The sequence below is a fragment of the Pogona vitticeps genome, chromosome 1, assembly GCF_051106095.1.
Source record: "Pogona vitticeps strain Pit_001003342236 chromosome 1, PviZW2.1, whole genome shotgun sequence".
Classification (NCBI taxonomy): domain Eukaryota; kingdom Metazoa; phylum Chordata; class Lepidosauria; order Squamata; family Agamidae; genus Pogona; species Pogona vitticeps.
Genome location: NC_135783.1, coordinates 301,520,303 through 301,543,490, shown reverse-complemented (window position 1 = coordinate 301,543,490; position 23,188 = coordinate 301,520,303). Strand labels below are relative to the sequence as shown.

Here is a 23,188-nt window from a genome sequence, read left to right as displayed (position 1 = left end):
TCTCTTTTAAGCCTTGCAGGGAAGGAGCCCCCGCTCGCCAACCGGGGATACGCCTTGGTGGGGTTTCCTCTCTGTTCTAAGAGTTTTCCCGTTTCCCGCTCGGAGGATGCCAGCGAGAATCCTGGGGATGTAACCGGACCAGGGGGAGGACAGCTGCAGTCCCAAGGCAGAGACCGCTAGATTGCTCTCGCTCTCCCCGCCGCCACCCCCGCCCGGCCTTCAACTTCCCAGCCCGGCCTGAGCGAGCCGGATCCGGCCCTCCAGCTGCTGGTTGGGGGGGGGGACTTTTCCACCGTCCGGCTTCTTTGCAGCCTGAGAGATCTGGAATGGCAAAGGATGTCTCCGGAAGGGGAGCCCGAATCGGCCGCCGAAACGACGGCAACCGATGCTCAAGAAGCCGCGGGGACTGCAGCTGCAGATGCCGGAGAGGAGGTGAGGCGCCGCCAAGGGCATCGGGGAGCCCCGGCTGCTGCTGCTGCTGCTGTTGTTGTTTTGCCGGTTTCCTTGCATGTGCGGAATGCCTGCCAAGGGGTCTCCCACGTAGCGGACTGGGCAGTAGAGAAGCAAACACGGGCTGGGGGCGCGCATACAGAGAACAACCGGCGGGGGGGGGGGAGATACAACGCTCAGGACCTTTGCTAGCGGGATCTACAGGACCTAAGTGTGGCACTAGGGAAATGAACCATGTGTCCAAACCGCTTTGCATACTGTACTTATATGGCATGAGTTTGGCGAGGTCCAAGGGTGCAAACATCCCACCAAGCGCTTTTTGCACATAGTTTATTTTTAAAAAATAGATATAGTTCATTTTCACCTCTATCTGTATCTATGCACGGGCACATATACAGGTGGGGCGAAGGGATAAGAGCGGGTAATGGGACCATTTTCATGCTCTCTAGCAGAAAGAGAACGTGGGGGAGGGATGTTTTGGGGTAGTGAGTGTGTGTATGTGTGTGCGCGTGTAAAGAGAGTAGGGGAAGGTAAAGGAGAGAGGAAATCTGTCGTGCAGAAGACTACTTTTCGTACAGATACCAAGCTGGGGTAATAGTAATTGTCAGGCGACACGAACTGACTGTTCGAGCAAGCCATAGGCGAGCGTGTTCAAGCTTTGGCTATGTAGGACTCGGGAGCTCTCCAAGGTTCTGGAATCTTTGCCTTTGGAGAAAACCCGGAATAGGCTCCATATGTAGCGGGTCGGAGGAGGCAGCCGAGCTTCTCTCCTCTGTTCCCGGCATAAAAACATCCCATTCACTGTTCTTACACACAGACACAAAACCTACTGGTTAAGTGACTTGTCACTGATTTCCTCTTGTAAGTTAGTCTAAGCAAGAGCTGTGCTGCTGCTTGGATGACGCTAATACCACGGAGTTTCCAAAATATGATGTGCTGCAGTCTAGTGGAAGGACTTCAGCAAAACCATGTTCACCACGAAGGTCATGAAACATTCTCAATAGACCTTGGCATTTCTTTGGATGGATTGTCAATCATATCAAGCCAAGATCCACAGCACTGTGCATTTGGGTGGTTTATGCTTTGTTTGAAATATATGCTATCTAAAATAACTGCATGTTTAAAATCAATCCTAAATTTGTGCAATATGGAAAACCAGGATTTTGCACTGCGGGCAGTATTGTTAACAAACACTTATCACACTTTGCACTAGACAACAAAGTGTAGAAAGATAATTAAACCAATGCACAGGCATGATAAAGAGTGTTGTAAAAACAAATGGCTATCCCCAAGGCAGTGATGACAACAAAATCTCTATTGGAACCAATGGACAAACGGCTCTGAATAAAATTCGATATAAATATAATCATTCATATTATCGCTATGACATTTCTGCCAAACGGAACTTTTGTGACAAATGTACTGCAAAGTCAAGTGCTTTGCAAATAAATATTTGTCAGTTTTATATTTCCATATTTAAAATATGCTATCATACTCAGTGAGCTAGGTTTCTGGCTGCAAAGTCAGAGTTTGGGAGTTCGATTCCTCACTGTGCCTCCAGGGAGAAAAGCCAGCCTGTGTGGCCTTGGGCAAGCTGCACAATCCCAGGGTGCCTCCCAGAAGAAGGGAATGATGAACCACTTCCGAGTACTCTCTGCCTAGAAAACCATGGGAAGGAGTCGCCATAAGTCAGAATTGACTTAATGGCACATGAGGATGATGATACTATTTTATGTAAACATTATTGTTTGCTTTCAGTGGAAACTGCTTGAGTGAAGATGCAATTTTTGGGGTTCTGAAATATGTGTGACTAGCTCTGCTCTGAAGTACCAAACGGTAGATCTGTTGATAATGACAAAGCTGGTCCATTGTATTTCTCACTTTCTATAATTTCTAACACATGACAGGAGGGGGGGGAAGAAACCAATCACTTGGCATAATTGTCATCCCCAAAAACAACACCTTCATTTAGCTAAGAAGCTAAAGATATGTGATTAGTATGACTTTAGGGATACTTAGATCTGTCTTCAGTTGATTTAAATCATATTCATTTAGCACAGAAGCTGTCCCCTTGTAAATAGGATTATTAAAGTAGAAAATAAAATTATATATCAATATACCTTAAGTTGTTTAAAAATAACCAGGCTGGATAATGTAACCCTTCCTTTTGGGATCAAGTATGTATTCTGGGCATTTTCCTGGATCCAGTCCTTTCATGGGAATCCCAGATAGCAGCCATGTCCAGGTCTAAATTTTATCAGCTGAGGCTGCTTGTTGAGCTGGGCAGGGTGGCCCTGAAAACATTGGTGCATGTGCTGGTGATCTCAAAGATCTACTGATGCAATGCTGGCTATGTGGGGCTTCCCATGAACCTGACATGAAAACATCAGTAGATACAGAATGCAGCAGTCAGACTGCTATTGATTGTGAATATGTTTGAACACATTCCCTCAATTCTAACTAGCCTTCTCTGGTTCCCTGTGTTGTAACAGACCAGATTCAAGGTGTTGGTTCTTACCTCTAATGCCTTTCATAGTTTGGGACATTGGTATTTGTTGGAGCATCTTTCCTGAGGACATCTACCTATGCCAGTCAATCCTACCAGGCTATCGTCCTTCAAGTTGTCACATTGAGGGAGGCCAGGACATCATCAACTTGAAACAGGACCTTTGGGATGGGCTCCCAGTGGAGCTGTACCTGGTCTCCTTCCTTCCAGTTTTAAGAGGAGGCTCAAAACAAGGCTGTCAAAGCCTTTGAGAACACCCTCTTTTACTGATGGACCACCACAATGTTGCTTGTTGCCAACAGTTGGGTTTTCTTTTTTGATTTATTAGATATGGGTTGCTTTATTTTTCTGAAAGTAGTCTAGACTTCAGTATATGATTTATGATTTAGTTCCATTTATGTTATATTGGTTTCATTTTGGATGTAAACTGCCCAGAGTAGTGTTTATCACTAATCAGTGTGGTGTATAAGTTAAATAAACAAACAAACTAGGGCAAAGTGGGTAGCCATGTTATTGTGCTTAAATAAAGACTGAAAAGTTGTGGAATGGGGTGAATAAATCAGGTGAGAAAGACCATAAAATCACAAGTGATTTTTCTGTCCCTTCCAGAACACTATTTATTTCTGCTAAATTACTGGTTGTAATTTATGAACCTCTAGTGAGCTGGTAAACTGTGAAGGCTAATAGAGGTAAGGACAGAGATCAAATGTCAAATTGTGAATTACTGGATTCCTTTCAGCCACTGGCTCTTTTAAAACTGCACTCTCCTTCCTTCTTTAATAAAGGGATGATAATGATTTGGGATCATCTTAAGGGTCATTGCAGGGAATGTTGAAATACTGTAATGTATGTGACCATTATAAAAAGTGCTGTGCAACACTGTTCTGTAGAAGAAAAAACTAAAACAAACTTATTAAAACAAATGGGACTTTGTAAATAAAACAAAAATATAACCATTCTACTTCCATGTTTGACATTTGATCTGAGACTTCCAGTATACACAATTATAATGCTGGGGTAATGCAAGTTCTCTCCTCTAATTTTCATTGGTAAGTGAAATGCATTAAATCTAGAGTATGGAGAAGTGCTGTTGTTTTCACCTTATATTATATCTCAATATAATGAGGGAAGACAGGAAATCTTCCACCAGGAGCAGGAATTCTGGGTGGTGGCTGCTTCTCTGTGGAAGGCTCTACCAGTTTCAAGTCTTAGCTGTTTTCTAAATATTGAAGTAGTAGCCATGTCACTAGATCAGTGGTTCCCAAACTTTTTGGACTCGTAGCTTCCCTGAGTAGTGGCAGCAGTGGCAGAGCAGGAGCAGCAGCAAGGGGAGTTGGGTGCAGCAGGAACCAAAGAAGCCCGAAAGAGCCAGAACTGGGGCTGGAAGAGCAGCACCACCACCACCGACATCTCAGTGAAAAAACAAAGCTCCCGGCTGGCTTGGAGGTGCACCAGGGAGCCACAGGGAACTGTGAGGGCTGCAGGGCGCTACAGTGCACACTTTGAAAGCTCTTGCACTAAATGGGGTAGTATAGAAATTTAACAAACAAACCAAAAAGCAAGCAAACAAACAAGGTCCCAACTTTACATTCTGTCTTGCTTACAGGAAGTAGCCCACTAGTTAAAACAATTATATTGGGCATGGATGGGCAAGCTCTAGCCCTTGAACTACATAAAATCCTTGAGTAGATTGCATGAAACTGTTACATTAATTTCATAAACCACTGCAGATTAATGGGTACCCCTAACCTTTCCCTTTTCCATCAGATGTGACGAGGAAGCAGAGACACAACCTTTTGGACTACAACTCCCAGAATTCCCTAGTCAACATGGCTATTCATTACTGGAACTCAGGTGCAGAACCAAAAAGACCCCTGAAGCTGACATCTTGTTGTGTTTGTTCAGTCGTTTAGTCGTGTCCGACTCTTCGTGACCCCATGGACCAGAGCACGCCAGGCCCTCCTATCTTCCACCGCCAACCCGGAGTTGTGTCAAATTCATGTTGGTTGCTTCGATGACACTGTCCAACCATCTCATCCTCGGTCGTCCCCTTCTCCTCTTGCCTTCACACTTTCCCAACATCAAAGTCTGTTCCAAGGAGTGTTCTCTTCTCATGAGATGGCCAAAGTACTGGAGCCTCAGCTTCAGGATCTGTCCTTCCAATGAGCACTCGGGGTTGATTTCCTTTAGAATTGATAGGTTTGTTCTCTCTGCAGTCCAAGGAACTCTCAAGAGTCTCCTCCAGCACCACAATTCAAAGGCATCAATTCTTCGGTGGTCAGCTTTCTTTATGGTCCAGATCTCACTTCCATACAACACTACAGGAAAAACCATAGCTTTGACTATTCGGACTTTTGTTGGCAAGGTGATGTCTCTGCTTTTTAAGATGCTGTCAAGGTTTGTCATTGCTTTCCTCCCAAGAAGCAGGCGTCTTTTAATTTCGGGGCTGCTGTCTCCATCTGCAGTGATCATGGAGCCCAAGAAAGTAAAATCTGTCACTGCCTCCATATCTTCCCCTTCTGTTTCCCAGGAAGTGATGGGACCAGTGGCCATGATCTTAGTTTTTTTGATGTTGAGTTTCAGACCGTTTTTTGCACTCTCGTCTTTCACCCTCATTACAAGGTTCTTTAGTTCCTCCTCACTTTCCGCCATCAGAGTGGTATCATCTGCATATCGGAGGTTGTTGATATTTCTTCCTGCAATCTTAATTCCAGTTTGGGATTCCTCCAGTCCAGCCTTCCGTATGATGTATTCTGCATATAAGTTACAGTAAATAAGCAGGGAGACAATATACAGCCTTGTCGTACTCATTTCCCAATTTTGAACGAATCAGTTGTTCCATATCCACTTCTAACTGTTGCTTCCTGTCCCACATAGAGATTTCTCAGGAGATGGATGAGGTGGTCAGGCACGCCCATTTCTTTTAGGACTTGCCATAGTTTGCTGTGGTCCACACAGTCAAAGGCTTTTGCATAGTCAATAAAGCAGAAGTAGATGTTTTTCTGGAACTCTCTGGCTTTCTCCATAATCCAGCGCATGTTGGTCTCGGGTTCCTCTGCCCCTTCGGAATCCCGCTTGTACTTCTGGGAGTTCTCGGTCCACATACTGCTGAAGCCTACCTTGTATGATTTTGAGCATAACCTTGCTGGCATGTGAGATGAGTGCAATTGTCCGGTAGCTGGAGCATTCTTTGGCACTGCCCTTCTTTGGTCTTGGAATGTAGACTGATCTTTTCCAGTCCTCTGGCCACTGTTGAGTTTTCCAAACTTGTTGGCATATTGAATGTACCACCTTAACAGCATCATCCTTTAAGATTTTAAATAGTTCAACTGGAATGCCATCACCTCCACTGGCCTTGTTGTTAGCCAGGCTTTCTAAGGCCCACTTGACCTCACTCTCCAGGATGTCTGGCTCTAGGTCAGCAACTATATTGTCTGGGTTGTCCGGGATATCCAAATCTTTCTGATATAATTCCTCTGTGTGTTCTTGCCACCTCTTCTTGATGTCTTCTGCTTATGTGAGGTGCCTTCCATTTTTGTCTTTTATCATGTCCATCTTCGCACAAAATTTTTCTCTAATATCTCCAATTTTCCTGAACAGATCTCTGGTTTTTCCTTTTCTGTTATTTACCTCTATTTCTTTGCATTGTTCATTTAAGAAGGCCCTCTTGTCTCTCCTTGCTATTCTTTGGAAGTCTGCATTCAATTTTCTGTAACTTCCCCTATCTCCCCTCCATTTTGTTTCCCTTCTCTTTTCTACTTTTCTCTCTTGTTGTAGTAAGCCAGAATTAACTCACTAGCACTTGTGCAGGCTCTAAAGAGTCAACTAACTCCTGTTTTTCAAATGTGAAAAGTGCTTTCCTAAAGGCCCTATGTTTGTACCTGGGGGAGGTACTCCACAGTCCTGGGTGCACCTAGGGGGTTCTCGGAGTTGTAATCTGAACAAAGCAACTTCCTGCCACAAATAGTGGGGAAGTCCTTTGTTGCTGATTGTTTTGTTGGACCGGGCTGCTGGTTTAGATGTTTCAGTTTCCAACTTCTGAGAACTGGGCTGATGACTCATCAAGGTTGACCAGCCTAAATGGGTCCTCCAAATTGGCTTATTCTTCATTTAGTGGATTCTATATGGATACATGACTACACAAAAGTCTTTGACTGTGTGGACCACGGCAAACTACAATTAATATTAAAGGAACATTTTCTCCAAAGATCGACATGATAAAGGAAAAAATGGTAGGAACCTCACAGAAGCAGAAGACATCAATAAGAGGTGGCAAGAATACACAGAAGAATTATACCAGAAAGATCTGGAGGTTCCCGACTACCCACAGAGTGTGGTGGCTGAGCTTGAGCCAGACATCCAGGAGAGTGAAGTCAAGTGGGCCTTAGAAAGCATGGCTAAAAACAAGGCCAGTGGAGGTGATGGCATTCCAGTTGCACTATTTAAAATCTTAAAAGATGACGCTGTTAAGGTGCTATACTCAATATGCCAGCAACTTTAGAAAAATCAGCAGTGTCCAGAGGATTGGAAAAGATCAGTCTACATCCCAATACCAAAGAAGGGCAGTGCCAAAGAATGCTCCAAGTACTATACAATTGCACTCATTTCACATGCTAGCAACGTTATGTTCAAAATCCTAAAAGGTAGGCTTCAGCAGTATGTGGACCAAGAACTCCCAGAAGTACAAGCTGGATTTTGAAGGAGCAGAGGAACTCGAGACCAAATTGCTAACATGCACTGGATTATGGAGAAAGCCAGAGAGTTCCAGATAAACATCTACTTCTGTTTAATTCACTATGCAAAAGCCTTTGACTGTGTGGACCACAACAAACTATGGCAAGTCCTTAAAGAAATGGGAGGGCCTGACCACTTTTTCTATCTCCTGAGAAATCTCTATGTGGGACAGGAAGCAACAGTTAGAAGTGGATATGGAACAACTGATTCGTTCAAAATTGGGAAATGAGTACGACAAGGCTGTATATTGTCTCCCTGCTTATTTAACTTATATACAGAATACATCATGCAAAAGGCTGGACTGGATGAATCCCAAAATGGAATTAAGATTGCTGAAACAAATGTCAACAACCTCAGATATGCAGATGATACCACTCTGATGGCAGAAAGTGAGGAGGAATTAAAGAACCTCTTAATGAGGGTGAAAGAGGAGAGCGCAAAAAATGTCTGAAGGTCAATATAAAAAAAAAACGAAGATCATGGCCACTGGCCCCATCACCTCCTGGCAAATAGAAGGGGAAGATATGGAGGCAGTGACAGATTTTACTTTCTTGGGCTCCATGATCACTGCAGATGGTAACAGCAGCCAGGAAATTAAAAACACCTGCTTCTTGGGAGGAAAGCGATGACAAACCTAGATAGCATCTTCAAAAGCAGAGACATCACCTTGCCGACAAAGGTCCGCATAGTTAAAGCTATGGTTTTTCTAGTAGTGATGTATGGAAGTGAGAGCTGGACCATAAAGAAGGCTGACCACCGAAGAATTGATGCTTTTGAATTGTAGTGCTCGAGGAGATTCTTGAGAGTCCTCTAGACTGCAAAGAGAACAAACCTATCCATATTGAAGGAAATCAACCCTGAGTTCTCAGATCCTGAAGCTGAGGATCCAATACTTTGGCCATCTCATGAGAAGAGAAGACTCCCTGGAAAAGACCCTGATGTTAGGAAAGAGTGAAGGCAAGAGGAGAAGGGAATACAGAGGACCAGATGGTTGGACAGTGTCACTAAAGCTACCAACATGAATTTGACCCAATTCCGGGAGGCAGTGGAAGACAGGAGGGCCTGGCATGCTCTGGGCCAGGGGTCAAGAAGAGTCGGGCATGACTTAACGACTCAACAACAGCAATATGAGATACAATGGCATCAGATTTTTGAAAAATTTATTCCTTTGAGAACTTCTCCTAAAATTCCCTAGTCAACATGGTCAATAGTAATGCTGGCTGGGGGTCTTCCAGGAATTATAGAGAGAAAAATGTAACTTTTGCAAGCTCTAGAAAAACATTGTATGGCCATTGTACTCACACTGTCACATTCTTTTTGGAACTCTATCTGTTTTAGAAGACCACTAAATTCCAGATCTGTTTTTCAGGGGGAACATCAGCCTGTAGCAGCTGAGTAGCTAAAACAAGCAGGCAGACAAAAGGTTAAATAAACTTTTGAGTGTAAGTAGAAGCTCTGCTCACAGCTATTTTGGATTCTGTTATTTATTTTACTCATTTAGGCAGGCAGAATTAAATGGTTGTCATCCAAGGGGGCTTTTAACTTGCTTCTTATGTTTCAGTATAAACATGAGAGCGGCACAATCTAATTTGTTAAGCTCTTCTAATGAACAAGAGGTAGCTAGTTCCAAGAATCCAAGGATAGATATTAGTGAAATCTACCCTATCGAATAAGATAATAGGTGTGATACTGCTAAGATAAAATTTGAGGTTTGAAATTACCTTGGCCTCTCTCCTGTTAACAATAGGAAGACATAATGCAAGCATGCTTTTTATAATAAACAAAACACTGAAATGTTGCTTGACAGTCAAACTTGCAAAAAATACTGAGTGCCAGTCTAAAAGAATCTGTGTATGTGTGTCTTTCTGCCTTTCTCACTCACCAGATTATGAATCTTGGTCATGGTTAGAAAAAGCAATGAGAAAAATGCTGTTTTACTCAAAACATCTGCCTTAAAGTGTTTTATATACCGTATTCACACCCCATCAGAACATATATGCCTGTTTAGAAATATTAACCCTGTTGTTGCCAATTGGCTGCCCTTCCAATTTTATCTTACAGCTCCATGTTGGCAAGGAAGAAAGGGAATTATAGTCAAACACACTTGCAAAATTCCAGGTTGAAGAAAGTTTGATTAGTTCATTTCCTGAAGATGGCTGGCTAATTAAGTACTCTTAGGATACATTTTATGCACCAACCACCAATACTGAAGAGGCTGAAATTAACCAATTCTATGAAGACTTACAACACCCTCTAGAACTGACACCAAAGAAAGATGCTCTTCTCATTATAGGGGACTGGCAAGTTAAAGTAGGGAGTCAAGAGATAAAAGGAACAACAGGGAAGTTTGGCCTTGGAGTTCAAAACAAAGCAGGACAAAGGCTAATACAGTTTTGTCAAGAGAACAAGCTGGTCATCACAAACACTCTTTCCCAACAACACAAGAGGCGACTCTACACATGGAAATCACCAGATGGCAATATTGAAAACAGATTGATTATATTCTCTGCAGCCAAAGATGGAGAAGCTCTATACAGTCAGCAAAAACAAGCTGATTGTGGCTCTGATCATCAGATTCTTATAGCAAAACTCAAGCTTAAACTGAAGAAAGTAGGAAACACCACTGGGTTAGTCAGGTATAATCTAAACCAAATCCCACACAGTGGAAGTGAAGAAACAAATTTAAGGAACTAGATTTGGTGGACAGAGTGCCTGAAGAACTGTGACTGGAGGCTTGTAACTTTGTACAGGAGGCAGCAACAAAAACCATCCCAAAGTAAAGGATATGTAAGAAAGCAAAGTGGCTGTCCAACGAGGCCTTACAAATAGCAGAGAAGAGAAAGGAAAGAAAATGCAAGAATAGAAATGGAAAAACCAGAGATCTGTTCAAATAAATTGCAGCTATTAAAGGAGCCTTTTGTGCAAAGATGGACATGATAATGAACAAAAATAGTAGGGACCTCACAGAACCAGAAGACATCAAGAAAAGGTGGCAAGAATACATAGAGGAATTATACCAGAAAGATCTGGATGTTCCAGATAGTGTGGTGGCTGACCTTGAGCCAGACATCCTGGAGAGTAAAGTCAAGTGGGCCTTAGAAAGCATGGCTAGAAACAAGGCCAGTGTAGGTGATGGCATTCCAATTGAACTGTTTAAAATGTTAAAAGATGACACTGTTAAGGTGCTACACTCAATATGCCAGCAACTTTAGAAAAATCAGCAGTGTCCAGAGGATTGGAAAAAATCATTCTACATCCCAATACCAAAGAAGGGCAGTGCCAAAGAATGCTCCAACTATCGTACAATTGCGCTCATTTCACATGCCAGCAAGGTTATGCTCAAAATCCTCCAAGGTAGGCTTCAGCAGTATGTGGACCGAACACTCCCAGAAGTACAAGCTGGATTTTGAAGGAGCAGAGGAACTAGAGACCAAATTGCTAACATGCGCTGGATTATGGAGAAAGCCAAAGAGTTCCAGAAAAACATATACTTCTGCTTTATTGACTATGCAAAAGCCTTTGACTGTGTGGACCACAACAAACTATGGCAAGTCCTTAGGGAAATGGGAGTGCCTTGTCAGCAAACACGGGTTCGAAAACACACGTGTAAGCCTGGACAGAGAGCAATCAGGAGTTTGCACATGCTAAAATGGGCTGAGTGAGTCCAAACTCAGCTAGCCATGATACAACACTCCTTCTCACAGGTCTGCCCACATAAGAACACCCTGGTACTCTCAGATATTATTATGAAAAGGTCAAGTGGGCTTTGTAGTCCTTAGACTTAACTTGCACCACTGACAGGACTCTAAGTAAGCTAGGCCGAGGCAGCACTCTCAGATGACCCTATGACAAGTGTACTGTTCAGGAAACCAATTGAGTTTTATAATCTTTATTTTATTAAAGAACAAGCATGTTACTAGGTATCAAAGCCAAATAAAACCAAAGCAAATAAACTAGCATTGTGCTGGTTAGTTACAAAGATGTAGTGAGGCAAAGAAAACATGAAAAATAGAAAAGTGTTCAAAAACCTTACAAAAACACAAAAAGCCATTAAAAAGAATAAAAACAGTTCCAGTCCAGGAAATCATTAGTAAAAACAAAATAATCCAAGTAGGATATAAAAAGGCTATAGTCCTCAGTGATACTGTAGAACAAAAATCCTGTACTAAAAAGAGAAATTCAGTAAAAGTCCCATTATCCTTAGAAAAGTCCAAGAGTATAGTCCATATGGAGTATCCCAAGACAAGAAGTCCATAAAGAATATTCCATAGGTAACAGTCCATAGAAAATAGTCCATGCATAGTCCTTAGGAAAAAGCCCATAAATCCATAGGTAATCCAGTATAGTAAAGGTTAGTCCCATGTGTCACGAATGAATGAAGAGTCGGTCTTGAAAGACAATGTCCATAGGCAAAAAGTTCTTTTTTCAAGAGTAACTGGCAAGGGCTTATCGCACCTTCCCACGATGTCATCCAATCAGAGTTCGTTACTAGGCAAACAGTCCTGTTACACCACATGACTTCTTTCCCATACACAGCAGATGTTATTTGGGTTTACTGTGGTTTATCAAAGAGTCACAACAATTCCCATCTAATCATACCGAGTCCTTTTCTCAGGCTATCAGAATAACATTCTTTCTGCTCGCCTAGAAAACAACTTGTCAGCATAGCAAAGATACTTTATACAAAGAAACAATGGAACCTCTCTGGCTCATTTCTTAATTACAAAACCCATATGCCTTAAAAGATTTTAACTCAAAATCCCATCTCATCACATGCCTGACCACCTCATCTATCTCCTGAGAAATCTCTGTGTGGGACAGGAAGCAACAGTTAGAAGTGGATATGGAACAACTGATTCGTTCAAAATTGGGAAATGAGTACGACAAGGCTGTATATTGTCTCCCTGCTTATTTAACTTATATACAGAATACATCATGCAAAAGGCTGGACTGGATGAATCCCAAAATGGAATTAAGATTGCTGAAACAAATATCAACAACCTCAGATATGCAGATGATACCACTCTGATGGCGGAAAGTGAGGAGGAATTAAAGAACCTTGTAATGAGGGTGAAAGACGAGAGTGCAAAAAACGGTCTGAAACTCAACATCAAAAAAACTAAGATCATGGCCACTGGTCCCATCACCTCCTGGCAAATAGAAGGGGAAGATATGGAGATAGTGACAGATTTTACTTTCTTGGGCTCCATGATCATTGCAGATGGTGACAGCAGCCATGAAATTAAGCGACGCCTGCTTCTTTGGAGGAAAGCAATGACAAACCTAGACAGCATCTTATAAAGCAGAGACATCACCTTGCTGACAAAGGACTGCATAGTCAAAGCTATGGTTTTTTATGGAGAGCCTGCCGTCCATGAGGTCACGAAGAGTCAGACACAACTTAATGAGTAAACAGCGAACAAAGAATATATTACTATTTTTACATTTCTAGAAGTAAATCCCACAAGACTCCATAGGATATACTTCTGAGTTAGGAATGCACAAAATCGCACTGCAAATGGCTCAGTGTAATTCTGCTTTAAATGTTATGCCTTGAGTGTTTTACTCTCTTGTATGATGAAAAAATCCAAAGATTATCTGAAGCATGTGTGACGAGTGGGGTTACACTGTCACCTGTGGGAAGCCGAACAGTCCCGGAGAGCCACCAGAAGGAGAAACTAGTAAACCAGTTTATATTTTGAAAACTCTGGGAGGATTGTTGTAAGTTGGAATTGGTTTGAGAGCCAATAATTATTTAATGAACTTCTTCTTATCTTTGAGCTGTTGATAATCTGTGGGAAATGGAGGCTGCTGGGTCTATTTTAAGGACCTCTGCCCTTTTCTGCCTAGACAAAGTCACACTAGAGTGCAGAGATAGCTAATATTCTTCCCAATTGATTCTAGAAACAGGTATCCTGCATAATGCTGTTGATCTAGTTAATTTAATTTAATTGATACTTTTCTCTCCATAAGGGGCCCAAGACAGCTCACAATAAATTAAAGCACTCTCCCAATCTAACTGATATCTCAGTACTTTAGAAGTTTTCTTTAGTAAGGGTGATTTCAGTGAGAAAAAGTTCTTTTTCGGATACTCTTCTGCCATTAAATATAACACTTACCATGGGAGAGATGCACTATTATAAGGAATGAGAGAAAAAAAGACTGCACCTTGAGTTATGTAATGGCCTCCCAAACTGGTCTGTGCCTGAATAAGAACACACAGAATGCTGCCTGCCCTGCCCAATGCCCTTTTGGAGACATTCTGACCTGATCCCTCTCTGTCAGTATTTGTATGTTTTTGGACCTCCGGTGGGAGGTCAATGTGGGAACAAAGCCTGTATGCCCAGGTCATAGATGATGTACTGCACTAGGCCTGCACCAGACTTCAGAGTTTTGGGAGCCCCCTCAGGTCCAGGCAGGGCAGAAAAACTTCTGGACAGGGCAGTCACAGTTTGCAAAGATGGATTCTCTGTTTCATTTTCCCTTTTCTTTTTACCAGACTCTGGGAGAAAGCCCTGATCTCACCAGACAACATACTGTAGATGCTTTCTAAGGCAGCGAAGGGAAGGGAGTGAGGGAGGGACTTTAAAAAGGCAATGGGCATGGCCCTCTCTCATTCCTTCTTAAAACAGCAATGCATGGAGCCTACTCTACTTTCATACTACCTAGGATTTCACCTCATTCTTCCACATCTCAAGTCTTCCCTTCCACCATCTGTCAGTACAATAAATAGGTTTATCTGAGGGAGGAAACAGTTTGTTTTTGTTGAAAAAAGAAAAGAAAAGTGGAAGAAACCTCTTAGTCCTCTTTCTACACGTGCCATCCTTTCTTTCCCCGCTATTTTCTTCTTCCTCTTCCTAGAATCTGAAATTAATTTTCCCCCTCCTCTGCCCATTGCAGCGCTGTGTCTGTTAGGATGCAGGATGTTGGATGGATACAGGAAGAAAAAAAAATCTCTAAACAGTATAGGCTGTGATAACTTAATCACTGACTTGATAGCAGGAAAGACAAAGAAGGTTCATTTCCAAGCCACACAGTCCTCTGATCCTGTCATTAATTATGTACCTACAGTTGCTGCTATGGGCTTTATAAGCATGTAAATGGGCCTGTGCAATTGATGATATAATTTTTATTGCTTTAAAAAACAGTTACCCATTAAAAGGTAAGTGTCACATATCTGGTGTTGCACTACAGGCAAGAGTGTTACCCTTTCTGCAGAATATAAAACAGCAATTCATTGGATTGAATTTGGGAACACACATTTAGTCCTTCTGGAATTGGAAGACGATCAGATGGAAATATAGCTCACATTTTGAACCATTTCTGTCACAGTCCAGTGTGAGCTTTTTTCTGGTGATCAGACAACATACAGGAAATCTTGAACCAATCCACACCTCTTTGGTCCAGTGTCAGGGTTGCTTTTATTTATTTATATATATATTTTAGCTAGGCTTTCGCAATTCCTGTGTTCATGGAAGAGTTGCTTTAAGAGAGATTGCTCCCAGCAAAGTGACTCTTTCTAGTGTGATCAAACATGATCCTGTGTCACTGTCTGATTTGCACCCTTACTCTCCCTACAAAATGTTCTTTGTGTATCCCCATTAGAAGCCTGAAACAGTGCTGTTCTATGTGTGAGTGGCTGGAACTTACTGGCAAACATTGCTTTCCTGTGGTATAACAGCCAGAACAGGAGCTGGAGCTAGGGCTGGGTACAGGTCTAATGGGGGACCCGCTTTCCTTTGAGCATCATTGTACAAATAATGGTAAGATATTGATTGCATTCTAAACTTCTGTTTCACAAGAAAGACTGGTTCATATTCTTTCCCTGATTGCAGTGCTAGCAAATTGTCCACTTAGTTCATCATCTCTTGTGTTGTTATTATCACCATTATTTGATATTCATCTGCACTGGAGTCTTTGACTTGTGGAAGTCTGTGGTTAGACGAAACAAAATATTTCAAAGTACAGCTGCAAATGAATGGCTTTCTTGCCATTACCAAAAGACGCTACATATTTATAGAGCTCTGAATGAATATAGCTTATTTCCAAACACCATATACATTCTTCTGGAAATCTGTAGAAAAATCTTGTCAGATATGCCCAGGGCCAGCTTGTGAACCAAGATGGTGGTGCACCTCACCTCAACATTTCCTCAAGGTTAAATCCAACAAAAATTGTGCTTACTGGAAGAACTTTCACATAGAGACCTGGCTGGCACTATGATGCCGACTTTTAAGAAACAGAAAGCTTGTATTCAACACGTATTTTCTTCCAAAGAGTTCAAGGAGGTCTGTGCCTCTTGAACTGTGTTCCAGCTTTCGTATTTTAATTTCACCGCAGTACTGTGTGGTAAGTTAGACCAAGAAACAATGACTTGTTCTTGTTCATCACAGATTCAACTCCAAGGTTACCTGCTCTATCTTCAACACTGCATCGATTATCCTACAATCTGGTTACAGCACCACCCTAAAAATCCAATCTGAGATTTCTCAATTCTTATGTACCCTTTGGATGGCTCAGTTTAATTAAGTGGATTCAGCTGTTTTGGGAAGAGCTAATAAGGCAAAAGAAAAAGAGACCAATGTCCACAAGAAACAAAGTGGAAGTGAGGAAGCTGCAGTCTTCAGCAGGAATAAATAAATAAATACATTATATTTATGAAACTACAAAGGCATGGGGTGTGTGCCAGCTGTTTTCTTTCTTTCATAGATCAAAGGCAGCAACCTTTCTGCTTAGTATTTGACATGACAGCTTGGAGAGGAAGTTATTCCCTAAGGATTGCTAAGAGTTTGTCCAGGAGGCAAAGAACAGCTTGTGGACACACCTAGTGGCAAGCGCCATATGTAGTGTTTGTCCGGGTGCTCTGGGAAACTTCAACGTGTGACAGTTCACAGCATTTTTGTTTAGGTGTGGCAGAATACTCTCAAGCTTCCCAAACAAGACTTTGCTGGCCCTGACAAAATTGTGCTTTGCAGGTACCAGAGGAAAGTCCTAGATTACTAAACTTTAAAAAAAAATAGTATATTCTTATTCTGCAAGAAGAATAAGATGAAAACTCTTGATGGGGCTGAGGAAAGACATTGCTTATTGAAGGTTGTATTGCAAAGCAGCCTTCCCTAACCTCCTGGTGTTTGGAGTTACACATTTCATCGTATTTGGCCATGAGCTATGCTGGCTAGGCCTGATGAGAGTTGAGGCTGGGGAAATCTGCTCTGAATCTTTACTACTTGGAGAAAATCAAGGCTTGCTATTGGAAATAACTGTGATTGAATGGATCTACTACACAACAAATTGAAATGAAAATGAAGTGGAAGGGTCACAAAATGGTAGAAAGGATTGTGATTCCTTTTCAGGTCTCCTGAAAGATTTATAGGTCTGATGTCATATTGTGTAGTATCCTGTTGCCTCTTACTCAAAATTATTTATTTTGGTTTTATGATGAAATTAAGACACACAGATAGCTCTGAGAGCTTTGTTAGTACATTAAAATTCAAAATATAAACATATGAATGAATGAATGTATTTATTACGGTCAGGTGACCAGCTCATAAAACATATTTATGGCCAAAATATACAAAATGCATTAAAAATGTACTGTATAGTCAGTTCAAAAAACATATGTGGTTAAAATATACAAAATGTAATTTAAAAAGTGTACAACAAATAATTAATTGTGTACTGGTTGTAAAATATGGGGAGAATAAAATGCAGCATTTTTATAGCTATCCTTTGAGCCATTGTCCCTTTGGTTGGGACCACAACATTTCTCTACGCTAGACAATAAACCACCCTCATGCTAAAACCAGTCAACCTGTGAACTCAGGAGACTCTTCCCAATTTGAAGAGACACTTGTACAGCAGACCGAGGCAAAGAGGCAGTCCCGAAACAAGCAAAACCAGAGAGCTGGACAGGGAACAGATTGGATTTGTCTCCAATGTGGAAGGGATTGTCACTCTCGAATTGGCCTTCTCAGCCACACAAGACACTGTTCCAAGACCTCCATACAGAGCACGATACCATAGTCTCTCGAGACTGAAGGATGCCTACACACCATAAGGGAGTGCTGTGCCATTGATCCTGCACAAAATTTTGCTGCAGAGCATGTAATAAGGGAGTCTTGATCAGAAAGCAGTAGCTTGATGTAAAATTCATCAGGTCTCCCTGGATATCTGAGTATGATTGGGCTCAGGAGGTTGGTGTGCGGATCTCTATAGAAAAGGCAGTACAGTAAAACATGACCCATGGTTTCCACTTGACCATCATTACATGGACACAATGTTGCCTCTTACAATGACTTGTGCCCATGAGGGTTTTGCTAGCAGTGCACCAGGGCCAGGCAAACAAAATTGATATGTGAAGGAGCTGAGACAGGGGTCAAATTGCTGCACGTCCCTCATTCATCTCAGCAGGACTGGCCCCTTTAAGAAGCATTTGAATGTTCCCTTAGAAAAAGAATGCACAGCGTGACCCCAACCCCCAGTAGAAAACTAGCATAACATCGAGAGGGCTGGACAAGGACGTTACTTCTGATGTCCTAGTCTCGCTGTGATGGCCTGCCATAAGAGGATTCAGGCTGCCCGCTGCAAAGATGGCTGCTGCAGCTTCCCTGCCCTAAAAGAAGTCTCAGCCACCATCTTTACAAAGGGAAGCCAGTGTCCCTTATGGCAGGCTGTGGCTGTGGAGGCCACTGCAGGGGGAGGCAATGGATGGCAGTGGTAGTGGGCAGCAATGGGTGATGGTGGTGCCAGGCAGTGGCAGACGGTGGCAGTTGCTAAGGTGGGGAGGGGAAAGGGGTGGGGGATAGGCTGTGGGAGTAGGTGGCTGTGGGGCTGTCTGGCTGCCTATTGGCCCACCAATCACCTGATCAGCAGGCCCATAGGCAGAATGAGAAGGCCATGGGTTAGCCTTCCCTCTCTTTGTGTGGGGGCAAATAAAATGGACAAATATTCATTCTTTTGTATTTGTCTCGGTCTCTGGAACTCATGAATACAAAGGGACAAGTATTTAATGAATCAGTGATTTTTTACAAATATCGCAATTTTTTTTTCAATTTGTCCCCATGTCTAATCATGAGGTTAATGCCTTACAAAATGAACAGCACTTTTGCTTTTCTTTTACATGCTTATCAATTAACAAACTGCATAAAATAATATTCTTTTTTTTTCTCCTTTTACAATATTCTGAAACACTATTTTACGATATACAGTATTAATATTCTCATTTGTTTAATACAGGTTTTCACTTCTATTTTGTGTTATTTATTTGTTAATTTACATTATAGGTAAACAATGCATTGAACACTATTGTAGGTTTGGCTGTCTTTCTCACATCCATGTAAATGCTGTGGTTGTGTTTTCCTGATATTTCTTTGCAATATCATCTTTACCTGGAGTACAATGAGCAAGGAACTTTGATTTTATATTTCACCCTTGTTCCATATACTAATTTTACAATGGCTTTATTTTTTCCCAACTTGCGTTTTAACTTTAATTGAACTCTTTTACGTTTTTATGTTCTGCTCTCTTTTTTTTCTTGGATGTGTTTATGTTCCTGTTTGGTACTGTTTTAAGGCCCTGTTTTATCTTACTTTATCCTAATTGTATTATTATAGTTTTAATTTGTTACTTTTAGTCCACAAACCACTGAAATAATGTTTTGCTGTAGGGAGTTTTAAATAACAAGTACTGAGCAATGTAAGCTAAATGGCTTTCAGGACTGTGAGTGTAACGCAAGGCAGGGTGAAGTTACTGTGACACAGTTCATTTTAGAAATTAAGCTAACCTTCCCATCTTTATGGAGAAGAAATGAAGCGGGGATCATGCTTTGTAATGTATCGACCAGAATGGGAGTATGAACAGGACAGGTGACACAGATTTAGGACACAGGCTGTACTATAAGTGAGTGGAAAAACAACAATATTTAAATGTCTATAAGCTTCTCTATGAGCACTCAAGGTGGCTTCACTCATTGGCTGCGTACACGGAAAGGCACGTTTTTTTCTCACAATACAATTGGCTCAAGCTTCATGTTTTGCCTTATTATCTCTAGATCTAGAGACGTACCCTTTTTTATATAATGAAAAGCTTAGTATCTAAGTCAACTAATGGACTGAAAGAAGAACTAGACGGTATGCATAAAATCCATGCAAAACCCAACCAACCAGGTAATATAACTTCCCTAAGCTTCACAGAGCTAGCTGCATAGCTCACTGAGTGAGGTATGAGCCAAGCTTTGGGAGTCTGATTCCCCACAATGTATCTCAGGAGAAGAATCAGCCTGTGTAGGCTTGGGGAACCTGCACAGTCCCAGGATGCCCTCCCAGAAGAAGGGAATGGTAAACCAAGCCTGAGTACTCTCTACTTAGAAAACCCTGGAAAGGATTGCCATACTGTTGACACACAGTTGTTATTATTATTAAGCTTCATAGATTTTACCATCTGGCTACCTCCAAATCTACATAGCTATATTGGCTGACCTGGCAGATTTCGGAGTGCAATGCCCAATGGACAATTCAGTATCTCACTTTGGACATTTTGCTATAGGAACAAAGTATTATGTTCTAAGAGCACTTGACTAATTTAATTTAGTAACTAGTCAGAGTAAGAAATTAAACATTGCAAGCAGAATGGCTTCTTATCCTGGCTTCTCACTCAATGTAGTGAACCAGAAGGTTAGCTGTGCAATAATAATCATGCACCAGCACAGATTTACTGGACCTGGTGTTCTCCAGATATACTGGAGTGCAAGTTCTATCATCCCCAGCCAGCGTAGTAGCTATGTTTTCTGAGGATGAGGACGGTTTTAGTCCAACCCATCTAAAAAATAAGCCAGAGAAGATTGTACTTCATCCATGTCTGCTAGCAAATCAGACACCTAAATGTGAAGAATCTCTCAAGCATATATGTGCCTTTTCCTTGTAAGGGCAATGTGAAAATACAGTTATCAACAGCAGCCTAGAAACTGTGGTCTTGATTTAATGTAATTATAGGTCAGAAGCCCATTCTTGGGAATATATACTCAGCAGTGCACAAGGAAACAATGACTAGGTTTAACTTATTTGAATACCACACCGTATATAATGTTTGCTATTTATGTTAATTGTATGTATAGTACTTTAAATGATCTAATGAGAAATTTTCTCTCTTTTCCCCCATCTATCTTTCTGCGATCTGATTCTCAGCAGCGACCAGTCAAGCAGTCTTTGAGTTCCTCCATGTGCCGAGACTCCCAATGGAAGTGCCTCCTCCTCTCCATTCTTATGTATGGCTGCCTGGGGGCCGTAGCTTGGTGCCAAATCGCACAAGAAACTAAGCTCAGCTTTGATAGTTCTTTCAAAGGCAAAACTATGATTTACCATGACAGCCCTTGCTCTGATGGATACATCTATATCCCGTTAGCATTTCTCGCTATGCTTTATGTGGTCTACTTGGTGGAGTGTTGGCATTGCCGTGCCAAAAGTGAACTTCAGTACAAGGCTGACGTTGAAAGTGTTTACGACCGGATCGCCAAAATGAAGCAGGCTACGCCATGTATATGGTGGAAGGCCATAAGCTACCACTTTGTCCGACGAACCAGACAGGTGACTCGATATCGCAATGGCGATGCTTATACAACTACCCAGGTCTACCATGAAAGAGTGAACACCCATGTGGCTGAAGCTGAGTTTGACTACTCTCACTGCGGATTCAAGGATATCTCTAAGGAGCTGATGGGCTTGGAATTGTTTTCAGCTACAAAACTAAAATTCACCAAATGTTTCAGTTTTGCTAACACAGAGTCTGAGAACTCTTACCTGACACAGAGGGCTCATTTCTTCACCGAGATTGAAGGGCTGGATGACTACATGGAGATCAGAGAAGGAATGAAACTCAAGAATGTAGACTTCAAAGAACTCATGATGGCATACGGGGACCCAGATGATCTCCCATGGTATATATCCCATTATGCTTTCTGGGTGGCTGCTTTGATGATGATCTCGTGGCCACTGAGAGTTTTCATAGAGTATCGGACTGCGTATGTACACTACCATGTAGAGAAACTTCTTGGGGTGGAGTACAGAGTGCCTACTGTAGCAGAGGAGCCTTTGTTCCGATATCGCATACCCAGGGTTAGCACTCAGGATAGCACAGAACTTGAGTGGCACATCTGCACCAATCGCCAGTTGATTCCCAGCTACTCAGAGGCTGTGCTCATGGACCTGGCAAATTCTTCTATATGCAACGGTTACTCTATATGCAGATCCAGTGAGATCACTCGTGGCTGTGAGCATTGCCACCATGCCTCTAGTACCTCTTCGATCTTCTCTCGCCATGCCTTCCACAGCTGCAGTGGAAATTCGCAGCTCTCCCTTAATACCAGTCGCTTCTCCCTGTGTCGAATTCATGGCTCTCACAGGACAGGCCTCTGGAGGAGTCACAGCAGCAACATCACTGACCGCGGCTGCCAGGATGACCAGTGCTGTTCTCATTCTAGCCAACTGGCCATCAATGAAAATCCGCCTACTTATCACGATGCTCGTTTTTTCCCTGTGCTAATTGTGCATCGGCCAGAAGGGCAGGAAGGAAGGCGCTTCTATTTGCGCCGTGCATCCTGCCTGGAAACCTCCTTATGAAAGTGCTTCCTGTCACACAGTTACAAAAGCCTGACTATCTGAAAGTTGTTTGACAGTTAGAACAACATCATGTCATGCAACAGATTAAAATCCCCAGCTATTTGTTCCTCCTGCTAGGAATCATTTCCATCAGGAAACCTAAGGGTCAATTCTAAATCAAACAATTAACATGTTTATGAGTTTCTTTATTTCACTAATACCCTGCGATTTCTCAAAATACAGTCTTCATGAAGTTATCTTGTCTTACAACATTAACTTTATTATCAGGTCTAAGGTGAGATGGCTGACGATATCGCCAATCAAAGTCCCAAATATTATATGTTATACTACACCACACTCGCAGTAATACCTTTTTAGTTATGAGGTTGTAGAACCCAAATACTCTGTATGGCTTCTTCAACGTGGTTCTCCATGAATCCACACTAATGGGTTAAGTCAGCACTTGTGCTGGCCTCTCGGAATCTTCTAGAGCTGCAATAGAAAAGTAACAATGTTCAGGTTGCCCTGCACTGAGCATGCTCAGCCCGCCAACGGCTCAGTTCCTTTTTTCCGCTTGTGAAAGTTGGAACCTCTCGGATAGAGCTCCTGTTTTTGGCTGATTTCTTCTGTATTTCTTCGTCTTCTTGAAATTGGACTGGATTTTGACCTTTCTCTAGCTTCTGGCGTTTTTCTTCAGGCCAATTTGGCCTAATTGGCCTATTAGGCCTCCTGCTGAGGCGCCACGCGCCAACCGGACTTGTTCGATTGCCGCTGATTGACCTCCTACTGTGAGGCGCGCTGAACACATTTCTTCACTTCTGACTCCTGGTCTACCGGGCTTTCTATTCCTGTGGAAGTCTGGTCTACTGCGACTTAGAGGTTTCGTCTACCGCCCTATGCCTCCGAA

The 23,188-nt window shown here is 42.2% G+C and overlaps 1 protein-coding gene across 1 annotated transcript; it reads left to right on the top strand.

The window, feature by feature from the left end:
• The first annotated feature begins 13,288 nt into the window (after positions 1-13,288).
• On the top strand, positions 13,289-22,693 carry LOC110071627 (transmembrane protein 151B). The gene is made up of 2 exons (XM_078391382.1): positions 13,289-13,371; positions 20,872-22,693. Exon 2 carries the CDS (start codon positions 20,905-20,907, stop codon positions 22,300-22,302), a length of 1,398 nt encoding a protein of 465 aa, XP_078247508.1. The 5' UTR covers positions 13,289-13,371; positions 20,872-20,904; the 3' UTR covers positions 22,303-22,693.
• The last annotated feature ends 495 nt before the right edge of the window (positions 22,694-23,188 follow it).